Raw genomic sequence first — 11,904 nt, 5'->3', positions numbered from 1 at the left:
CGCCACACTGACTTCCACAATGGTTGAACTAGTTTACAGTCCCACCAACAGTGTAAAAGTGTTCCTATTTCTCCACATCCTCTCCAGCACCTGTTGTTTCCTGATTTTTTAATGATGGCCATTCTAACTGGTGTGAGATGGTATCTCACTGTGGTTTTGATTTGCATTTCTCTGATGGCCAGATCTCACTGTTTTTCAAGGACAGAAAATGGTCAACTCTGAAGGTGAGAGAAACAAATTCTTCTAAAATCCTTCATTTCCTTTATACCAAGAAATACCCATAAGTGAAAATTTAACATTGAAATTTGTGTATTTTCCAGTGTGCTTAACTTTAGAAATGATCTGTAGCTGTAGAAACCCAATTTTAATTGAATTTTATATTTAGGTACAAAATGTTATTATTATGCAATCTATTTAAATGTATGTCTACCAACTAAAGGCCTCAAGCTATATTTTTATATTTAATTTTCTAATTTGAAATAGGGAATATTAATAACACTTTTTATCAATGTTCTATGTTAAAACAGCCTTCAGCATTGAACAATAATGAATGTGGATCAGTAAATTATTAAATTTCTTGATATTTATTTTGTCTTGAGCCAAAGGAGTGCAAACTTGCATGATAACATACATTTCCATTTGCTGGCCCACAGTTCAGTTTTCTTAGACTATGTTTGCACTAATTAATATTAGAGAAGATTAAATAGGCTTAAATACATTTACAAAGAGGGCAGATGTACTGTAAATTGGAATACTGGAACAGCTGTTAACAGAGGTGCACTGCTACTTATGCTCTTATTTTGCAAACAAAGATTATATGCTGCATAATGTTAAAATATAACTGCTTTCCCATTTGATAAAGCATAATTATTAACTACTTCGAAGATTTGGTAAGAGGTCATGTGAAATATGGAAGACATTTTTAAAAATACTCTTCAAAATAAACCATTCTCTGTAAAACAAAAGTACCTATTAAAATGTGTATATACATTATTGCAAGTTGTGCACATCTTTATATTTATTTATTTATTTATTTATTTATTTATTTATTTATTTAAGACAGAGTCTTGCTCTGTCTCTCAGGCTGGAGTGCTGTGGCACGATCTCTGCTCAATGCAACCTCAGCCTCCTGGGTTCAAGTCATTCTTCTGCCTCAGCCTTTCAAGTAGCTGGGATTACAGGCACCCACCACTACACCCAGCTAATTTTTGTATTTCTAGGACAGATAGTGTTTTACCATCTTGGCCAGGCTGGTCTCAAACTCCTGACCTCAAGTGATCCACCCTCGTTGGCCTCCCAAAGTGCTGGGATTACAGGCATGAGCCATCACACCTGTCCTGTGCACATCTTTACAAGCACGTGACGGGTATAAACTTTAACTTCTAGCACCTAGGTAAGTCCTCCCAAATATTGTCACCAATGTTTAATTCTAAAAGCAGATGAGTCCATCTAAGTAAATCTCAAAATAAATATTAATTTCTTCTTTATCCTTTTTGTTTTTAAAGCAAATGTGCTTAGAGTACAGTGATCCACTGTTTCATCCATTTTTCTAACCCACTGACGGTTTAGGTTCATGTTAAAGCAAACTCTTCTGTTTCTGCTGAGTTTTTTCACTAAGATTTTTGTTTTCCTGCATGCACATAATCAAATAATTGCCATCTCTTTTCTTCAGAGCAGAAAAACATTTGTCTCTTTACCTGAAATCCTTGTTTCCGCTGGTACTTTCTCCTTTGCTGCATATCAGCAAAAGTAGCTGCTCCAGTTGGGTAGGTGTAGGCCATATGTGGTAGGAAGCTCATCTGATCCAGTCCTGGGTATGGTCGTAGCCCAGGAATACTGGTCTGGACTGGTGGCATGAAAGTAGCAGGGGGAAATGCGCTTTGAGGTGGAAGAGCTGTGTATAAAGGTTTGGCACTAAATGGGTTCATGCCGAACACTGGGTTAGTGCTTTTGTTGTCCAGATTATTTGAATTTGAAAATTCCTTCTTGATAAAAGTCAAGTTCAGAGGCTCATCTGAGTTTTCAGATGAGGAAGAAACACTGTTATGATCTAAACTGATGCTACTAGCTTTTGTTTTGTTCTTTGTGGCTATAATACTTTTGGGTTCTTTCATTTGTTTTGGTAACGACAAGTCTAAAGGCTCAGCCTGGAGCTCCTCAGAAGAGAAGCTGTTTGGAGTGTATGAACTACTGTGGGAGTTTTTAGAAGACGTGGAGGAAAGATTTAAGGGAGAAGGAGTATTACTCCTGGAGTGGTCCAATTTCTCAACTGGTTTAATATTGGTAAAATGGGAAGGTTTTGTTAGCCTGAGAGGAGGATCACAATTCGTCACACTGTTGTGGAGTTCTGCTATAGATGGTGATGTTATGGAGTCCATAGGTTTTACGGGAGACCTGGGTAATAAAGAGTCTTTTGTGGGAGGGTTACTGTTGGGAGCTAACGGCTTGGAGCTTCTTTCCAGGGATGGGGACCTGGAATTTGAGTACTGGTAGACTTTTCGTTGTTCAAACCATTCCTTCACAAATTCCTGAGGAAGGCCCACAGCAATGGAAATTTTCAGCAGTTCATCGGAGTTGGGCTCCATGTTCATAGCATAGTATGCTTTGAGTACAGACATGTGGTCCTTGTATGGGTTGATGGGGCTTGTCATTCCTTTCTCAGAAAGTACAGATGACAAGAGGAGGGCTTTATTATCAACAAAAACTCCGGCTTTGTTGGGGACTATGTTTTCATGAGGCTGCAGGACCGCCTTGATCTCTTCATTCATCTTACAAAGGTACCGCTCATGCTGATGCAAAGGGATGGGGCCAGGAAAACTTTCTTTACAGAACTGGCATGAAAATGGAGTGGATATGTTGTGGTTCTCAATCATTTTGTCATCAGTGACCAAATCTATTAAAGTACGTAGCTTCTCTTTCTTTATATTACTGATCTGTCTCCTTGAGTCAGTAGTCAAGCTCTGGAGGCAAGCTTTGGCTTCATTGACTTTTTCTAACGTATAGTCAATAATACTTTTAGTGGCACCATTATGACTCACTACCGGAAGACCAACAGGCGGAATATTAGGAGAAGTAACTCCTTGTTCGTCGGGTTGAGAGCATGGATCCTTCATGTGATAACCTTTCAACTTTGAAATTTCTTCAGCCTTGCAGTCCATTTTTTGCCTGGAAACAGTATTGTCCACAATCTGTAGAACCTTTTGTACCTCACTTAAATTACTATTCATGGTGGGAAACCCAAGTAAAGGGGCTTCCATCCCTACACCTAAGTGCTGCATTGGACTCTGAGCAGATGGATGAACTCCTAAAGGGCTGGTGGCTCCAAGCCCACCATTCATAAAGGGACTAGTGCCACTAAACCCGTGTGTAGCCATAAGAACTTTATAGTCATTGAAGTCTAGTGGTTCCGTTTTAATTTTAAGTAAGCCTGTCTGTTCAGACATACTAAGTGGTTTTCCATTCTCCAACTTGTTTCTTAACTGGGTAATGGCTGAATTAGTAGGAGAAGAAGAAACAGAATTAGGGGAAGAACCCGTCTTGATATTGTTTCTCATTCGGCCATTTACAGAGATTAAACCAATACATTTCTTGCTGCTGATGTGCGAACTGTAGGAACCAGAATGGGAGAAACGTTTCTTGCAGTTTGGGCACTCGTAAGGTTTTTCACCTAAAATGATAATTAAAATTACCGTTACATTTCCTTGATTAGGTAACAATTGCAGTTGTCTACCAAGACAAGAATCTGTGAAACCAAATGAAGGGAACACAATGGGGTACCTCTACATTCTAGGTACTTAGATTAGAATTATGTGACCACAACCGTTTCTGAGCTTTATCTACCCTGGGAGGACATAATTCAAGATGTTCACAGTGGAAGGTAAGGGCTATCTATGCCTTTTTCAGCTGAGATCCCAAATCTTGTCTTGCCATCGGCAGCCTCCTATTTAAACAGAGTGTCAGATTAATGTGTGGTCAATAGCACAGTAAAGATGTCACAGTATTTAAAGGGAAGTGTAGCCATGGCTTTAATCAACTTTGTGGAGATTCCATTGATTCTACCAATCCAACTAGTCCTTTGAACAGCATCCAGTTTGGTAATAAAATGCTTGGCAGAGCCATCAAACTAGTTATAAAGAGGAAATCTCAGTGGTAGGATTCTGTTCTGTGATCCACAGCCCTCAGGAATCAGGGAGTATTTATCATACATAGCTCTTATCCAAAATTCTTCACCCTTTTTTTTCACAGTTAGGTCTCAAAAATTAATATCCTTCAGAATCTGCCAGTTGAGTTTCCTCAGGTCAAAAATATTTATTCTGAAGAAGCAGTTTTAAAAGGACAAAAAGGAGCCTCTAGATTTTGTAATAAATCAAAGCATTTGTAATTTTTAAGACACGTAAGCATTCTGCTTCTTTTTATAAGACGGTGCTACTGGTGGTGCCATAAGTCTCATGAAGACAAATCAGGCACACAGAGTTGATGAAATAAATGGATAGTTCCAAAAAGCTACAAATAGGACTGTGTAAATTTTAAACAATCTTTTAAAACTCCCCTAATTAAGTAAAATGCAAATGCGAGCTCCAGCACCTCTGCTACTCACCACTGTGAATTCGCAGGTGTTCTTTCAGATGGTGTTTATATTTGAAGGCCTTGCCGCACTCTGTGCATTTGAACTTGCGATTACCTGCTCCTTGGGTTAGCATTTGGTGCTATAAAAGGAGAAAGACTGACATCAGTTTTGTGCAGGAGGAACAAAGAAAATTTGTTATGAATATTTTTAAAAGGCCTCTATTTTTCAGACAGGCCAAAAGGTTTGAGTGCATGCTTATTTATCTGCTCAGTCTTCCAGAGTTGCAATAAAAGTGATAATGTTGGTAATAAAAAAAGTGCTTTCACATGCGCATCCAACACTTGCTTTTAGAATTATTTCTGTAGTGTCGTTTCCAAAATGTATCTTTGAACCTTTGGGGATGAGGAAGTGTAACTGTAAAGATATTTGTTGTTTTTCGTGTTTACCACAAATTCTAAAATATGAACATTCTCTGCTAGAATGTGACAATTCTGTCAAGAAAAAATATTTTCCTGAAAATTCTGAATAGTCTCAAAAAAAACCACCCCCACACAACAAAAGTTATCAATTTTTTGTATCAGCATAAAAGTATACCTTATACTGAAGCAATCTGAAGTTTAAAAAAGAAAAAAAAGCCCAATCCCAAACCAAAAACACACAAACAAAAAAACCTTGACTATAAATATTTCATTACATGATGAGCATGTTTAAATATCCTATTCATTGTGCTAGTAGCAAATATAAGCCCAGTTTTTCCTGAGGTGTTGCCTATCAGATTTGATTCATTATCAAATGTAAGAGACAACATCTTGGGTTATAGCTGCTTGAACAGTTTTATCACAGGCCAGTAGGAAAGACTTCAACGACTTTTCATTTTCCTTTTTAGTAGTGTGCTAGGGAGTAGGGACAAAAAAGGAAAAAAAAGTTTGCTGAAAAGACAAGTTAAAAGCAGCAAAGATATAATCAAACACAGCTGACCTTTTTGAACACGGGGAAAAAAGCAGTGTGACTTAGAATTCTGGAAAAAAAAATGCAGTCATCCACTCTGGATGCTCAAGGTAGGAGGTCAGCCTTTTTCTAGCAGCAATGACACAAAAGCCTTTTGCAAAAAGACAGCACAGAAACGGTATGACAACTGCTAGGGTGTGCTGAATCTTCCCACATTCCTAGTGAGACAGATGGTGTTACATGGGACACAGGGAGGTTTGTTCAAACAGCAGCAACCTTCAAAGATCAAGCAGAGCCCAGCCCGCCGAGCGCCATTGAGGGACCAGCGCTCATATGTTGCTGAGTTGCATAAACAAACAGCAACAGCTGCTTTGTCTCCCCCCACAGCCCTCAGAGGACTACTATAAACTTTAGTTGTGCCACTGTTAATATGATACAATCATTTTAATTTACTAATTGTAAATGCCATGAGCAAATGAGGGGACTTTTCAACACCAAATCTACCATTCATAATGCACCAACACAATCACACTTCTGCATGTGAAATTTAAAGCGGTTATGCTAGATAAATATCTGGGCACGTTTTTTTTCCTAGAGTTTTTGTGCATATAAGCAAGGGGAGATAAACTGTTACATAAGTGCAACTATGCAAGCATATTTTTTATAACTCATCTTTGAAAAGCATTCAGGTGACAAGCCCAATCAGATATAAATGGAATAATTTATATGAGCTGTTCTCCTAAAATAGTAAAATTCCATAATCTAGTATTATCACCATTATTGACTGTGTTTGCTTATTCTCATTTTCCTTATTCAAAGAAAATGAAGGTTATAAGGAAAAACTAAGAATTTTGAATACAATATCGTGTTCAATAATTTTAAAAACAGACATGGTGTCAAGACTTAAATTAAGTGATTCTGGATCTGTAGGGCCAGTTATTGTGACTTAAGGCAAACCACTTCTGTCCATGCAAACATATCATAATATCAATTTGCAGAGTCAATCCTCCCAGGGGGAAAGAAGAGTTTTGCTGTAACATTTAAGGAACACTGTGAATCAATCCTATTCAGTTGTTTTAAAGATTTAAGAAGCTATACTTAACTGTTGAAGACAGAGTTTTTATTTTTGAGACAAGTAAGCAAAAAGAGAGGGAGTAATTTTAACATTTAGCTACAAATATGTATATTAAGAAGGGATCGTTTTTAATGTACATCCAATGTTTTAGTACTAATCCAGTTTATTATATATAATATACACACACAGATAATATATGCCTTTTTGATTTTCCTTAAAACACTTAATTAGATTTCATAAACTAGTAGCAGCTTATAAAAATACTCTAATTGAAGGTGTTATATGAAAAATGAAAGAAATACACACTTCTTTTTCTATGACTTAGATCCTATATGAAAGGAAAATTTCTAAGTAAAGCGAGGTGAAAAATGGAATTAAAATTGCTGAGATGTTTAATAATGTATAATTAAAATGCTACAATTTCATTCACTTTTTGTGGAACATAAAAATGAAACTAAAGTCAAGTTAAAGTGCAAATAAAATTTCTAAATTAGAAATTAACACACTCATTCGATCGTGAACATAAGACTATTAAATCATATTAGAAGAGACCATCAAAAAATCATTTAGACCTCAATTAAAGCTATTACCATTAAAAGATCTGCATCTTCAAAATGCCATGAAAAATTAATAATGATTGCCAATCAAAGCAATATCGTTTCTCTAAGGGGTTATTATAGAAAGAAATCACTTAAAACCATCCCCCCACCTGATCTGTCCCTGGCTTATGCGTCACCATATGCCGCTCGAGCTGGGTGCGGTAGGCAAACGTGTAGCTACAGAGAGGGCAGGAAAAGTTCTCTTCATTCTTCTCGTGGCGGTACTTGATGTGCTCCTTCAGTGATGTCAAGCGCTTGTAGCCCCGGTCGCAGTAGGGGCAGGTCAGCAGTTGGGCAAAAGCATCTGGAGTTCCAGGTGGCAGGTCTGTAGCCGAGAGACAGAGAGAGAGAGAAGCGGGCCAAAAGGTCAGTAAATCAATGGCAGCTAATGGGCTGACTGCCCGGGATGGTATGACAGGAATCACTGCAATCTGCTCCACAGAGTGCCATCATTGCACCCGGCCCCCTCGCACACCAGTCCCCTCGCATGCCCAGGACAGACTTGTCGGAATCAGCTCACACTGTGCTCGAAAATTAATTAATTACTTCAGGTTTTTTTTTGGGGGGGGTGGGGGGGACTTAAACAGCTGATAAATGAGGAAATTCTCTTCAAGTGACTGACAGTTCCTGTGAAACCTGTAGCCACAGATTACTCAGGAACTCACAGTGTGAAGGGGCGTTTCAGGTGTCGGTGGAGAAGAACAAAAGGTGAGGGAGGGTCGGTCTCAACTTTTTTTTTCCTCAAAAGTAAAATATTTCAGAAAGATAGGAATACATTTAGATATTTTTATCTCTTAGAAATGGGCTCTAATTGTTCTTGTTCTTTATTGGATGTACAAATGACACAAATTTGCTGACAAAAAAATTTCACAATACCCTAAAATTACAGTTCTAATCTTTGCTCATGAAATTCCATGCCTCTGCAGCTGTTCTTCAAATTTTAAGGTAAACACCCAGGCATGTAGTGCATTTGTAATTGTAACAGCTGCAGAGGTCAGTGTAGTGGCTAAAAATGATTTACAGCCTCACCATTTTCTTCTTGCCCATTGGCCTCTGGCGTGCCAAGGCGAGACAGCTCCTCAGGGGCTTCTGGGTAAATAATGGCTGTGTCACTGCGCTGAAGGTACTCCTCGATGCTGACTGCATGACCATCGCGTTCCTCCAGTTTTCTTTTGGCAAAGTATTCCTCAAAATCTGATGTGCAATTTGCATTCTTCACTGAAATCATAAAAAGAGAAGAAATGTCGTTTCCGGGCCTTCTTCCTAGGATCCCAAGTCCATCTCCATCATAGCCAGTGAGAAATGCTGACTTGCAACAGACGACAAAACCTAGTTTATTTGTAAGAAGTGTTGAAGATGACCGATTATTGACCGAATGCTTATTCTTGCAATATATGCAAGAAGGCGGGCACTTTCCTTCAAGTTAAATAAGCACATTTTATTAGAATATTAGTCTGTATAACTTACAAAGAATGAAAGAAATTTAAAATGTTTTTCATAAAAATTTTTTTAAAAAGCCAACAACTGCATTCTAAGATCCATAAACATTAAAGATAACATAAGATTAAGGCTATTTTAACAGTCTATCTGAAATTTCCTTTTCTTTAAAAAAGATATATTTAATTTTTCATTGTCCACTAGCCTGAGCATCCCTAACCACAGATACATCCTGTTGCTAAATATAAGCTTTTAACCCTCCACCCTCTGAATGTCATAGACAGCCAGGACTACATAGTCTGAGACAGATGCAAAAGGAAAGATATTCCTAGACAAATAATGCAACTTTGTTAAAAAAAAATCACCAGAACGTGGCATTTTATCTTTCCCTATAATTTTAATCTCTAGTTCAGTATTTTAAAGCTGCTGAAAATAAAATTAAGCTCACAGCTGATAGAAATAAAATAAAATGTAACAGAGGGAGTTAAGAAACTGGTGTGTGATTCTGATGTGACTTTACCTTTTGTAATTATGACTCTATTCCTGTGAAATGAATAACAGTTGTAACTCAATTTTAGCAACTTGTGTCATAAGATTTTGTATATTTGAAACCTCTAGATGTGTTTCTGAAATAAGTTGTGGCTTAGATATCCTAAATAATATTTTTATGCTAACATAAAGTTGGGAGAGTAGCTGTTATACTATTCTTTATCCTAAGTAGGTGAAAAAAGTGCTTTGCTGGTACAATTAATGGTGGAATCCTATTATCATAGTTTTTGAAAGCAGTTAACCTTGGTGCCACTAGATTCTTCACCTTGTCTTCTCTACCATAAACAATATTATAGTATTTGACATACTAATTCTCTTTGGCAACTGTGGCAGGATGGTGCACAAGCAAGCCAGGCAATTTTTTTTTTTTTTTTTGCTTTCATCATTATGAACTTGGATTTTTGATGAGGAGAATAGAAAGTGGAACCATCCATTAATTCAACAAGTATTCATTGAATGCCTAGTGTGTGATAGGCATCATGTCATGCTCTGGTGAGCAAAAAACAGATCTAGGCTCATCCTTTGGGAAGCCATGAGAGAGACTAATACAACTGATATTATCTCCAAAGTAAACACATCATTCATTACAAACTCAGATAAGTATTACGAAAGAAAGTTATATGGTGATATAAAAAAAGTAACAGAGGAACCTGATGGCAGCTAGAAGATCAGGAAGGTCTTAACTGAAAAAGCATGAAGTTAACTAACTGTAAAAGCTGGAGAAGAGCAGCATGTGCAATGGGGTGACTGAAACAAGCATGGGACATCTCAGGATGTAAAAAAAAAGGACAGTGCTGGAGTGCAGAGGGTGAAGGGGGAACCGCGTGATGTAAGGGTGGAGAGTAAGGCGGGAGCAAGACCATGCAGCAGGTAAGAGCTTGTTTAAGGATTTGGGTTTTTACTCTAAAAGAAGCAGGAAGCTACTGAAGAGTATTAAGCAAGAGGATGGTTGGATGAAACTATGATTATTTGCATTTTTAGATGACATCTTTGGCTATAGTATGATAGGGATTGCAGGGAGAGAAAAGTAGGTCCTGGGAATCCGGTTAGGAGGTTCCTGTCCTAGGCGAGGCAGAAGACACCATTAAGGAATTGACGATGGAGATGAAGGAAGTGCCTGGATTTGAGAAATACCTACGATATAAAATTCCTCAGATTCATTTGGAAAAGAATTCAGTTTGTCAAGTCGGGAGATGCTAAGGTACCTCCCTCAGGTTTAGACTCCCCAAATTTGATGGATGGTAGGTGACATTCATCAAAGCAAAGAACACTAGAATTCTAAAAAGACTTGAAACTATAAACAAATATATGGGACCAAATAAAAGGAAGTGGGAGAGTTACATTTTGTGGACCACTAAACTAAGTGCCAGTAGTCCTGAATGCTGTGATCTCAAACCTTTCTTTTTTGCCTCTGTAACTTCTAATGAGTTTAACAAGAACAACGATCTATTCCAAGACTGTATTTCCCTCAAAAATATATTTGGAATGTACAGTAGTGGATTAAGATTTTATACCTTGAAATTTTGCTTAAATCTGTTATTAGCTGGACTTAATAAAGAATATGGGCTTTAGATAAGATCACTTTCCTCTTGCTGTATGCACAATGTCATGGATGCTTTCCCATGGATGCTTTCCCATGGATACTTATTGGTGGTGACTGTGATGATGTCACTTAACTTGCATCACTGAGCCCCTATGGAGTATGTAGAAACTGTCAACTTGCATAAAGTATTTGCTCATTGTTTTGGATCATCAAAATAACATCAGATCTATAAAAAAATCACCTTTTACTTTTGATAGGAAGAAAAGATAAAAGGGACAAAATGGTGGAGCCATGATGAATGTCTTTTGAGTAACTTCACTGATTTTATCAGTGACTGACTTCTTTTTCAGTACTATGACAGCAGAAAGTAATGTAATAGCTCCTTTCTGAATTCGTATCTACTTGAGGGTTGTCAATGGTTTATGTTAAGGGTTAAGACATGGTTTAAGTTTTTTGAGAATATTGTCCTACTTGATGACCTTAGTGTAACCTAGTAAACATAGATGGATGTACATTTAATATTCCTAATTTTATCTTGATATTTCAGCAACTATTTGAATGATCTGGCTATCTTTGCATGAATTTTCATTTGCATATGAATGTTTCCATCAGAAATGTAATCATATGCAAATTCAATTGGATTTGCATTAATAGCCTTTTGGCTTAAAAGGGAGGAAAATTCTGATTTTTCTGGATAGGCAAACAAAACTGCATCTAGATACACTACTGTTGTTTGGAGAGGTAATTCAATTGCTAGATCAAATTTGGCCATGCTAGATTTCTATGTCAAGTGTGATGGGGACAAAAGACATCAAATCATGCGCTCTCTTTAAGGATTCATCTTTGATCATCTTTGTATCCTGGGCATTGAATATATTGCCTCGAAATCAGTAGGCTCTCAAGAATCATTTATGGGATGAATGTGGAATAAATTATATCCTTAACACTAATCTTGGTGTAGAGGTCTTTTGGTAAAAGGAAGCATAAAATAAGATACCTACAGCTGAGCTAGGGACTTAGACCTAATATTCAGGCAACTGTAGAATAATTATTTGACAAATTGTGTAGTAGTGGGGTCATAAATACTTGCAAGAGTTTGATAGGGCTCAGATAAGTATCCAAAAAAGGTTTCATGAAGCAGGTGGCACTCAATCATTTAAATCCATTCGCTCCATCTGGATATTTC

General features: G+C 37.4%; 1 protein-coding gene across 5 annotated transcripts in view; it reads right to left on the bottom strand.

Annotated features, from left to right (window-relative positions):
• ZEB2 (zinc finger E-box binding homeobox 2) overlaps positions 1 to 11,904 on the bottom strand; it is a 136,916-nt gene that overhangs the window by 13,348 nt on the left and 111,664 nt on the right. For all 5 annotated transcript variants that reach the window (XM_058434316.1, XM_032145747.2, XM_032145744.2 and 2 more), the window contains 4 exons: positions 8,219 to 8,407; positions 7,300 to 7,514; positions 4,598 to 4,706; positions 1,698 to 3,667 (listed from right to left, as the gene is read on the bottom strand). In XM_058434316.1, coding sequence (XP_058290299.1) covers positions 1,698 to 3,667; positions 4,598 to 4,706; positions 7,300 to 7,514; positions 8,219 to 8,407 — 2,483 coding nt within the window. The remainder of the gene's footprint in view (positions 1 to 1,697; positions 3,668 to 4,597; positions 4,707 to 7,299; positions 7,515 to 8,218; positions 8,408 to 11,904) is intronic.

Source organism: Hylobates moloch, unplaced genomic scaffold, assembly GCF_009828535.3.
Source record: "Hylobates moloch isolate HMO894 unplaced genomic scaffold, HMol_V3 SCAFFOLD_24, whole genome shotgun sequence".
NCBI classification, from domain to species: domain Eukaryota; kingdom Metazoa; phylum Chordata; class Mammalia; order Primates; family Hylobatidae; genus Hylobates; species Hylobates moloch.
The sequence above is the reverse complement of the archived record's forward strand: the minus strand, read 5'-3'. Positions and strand labels throughout refer to the sequence as shown.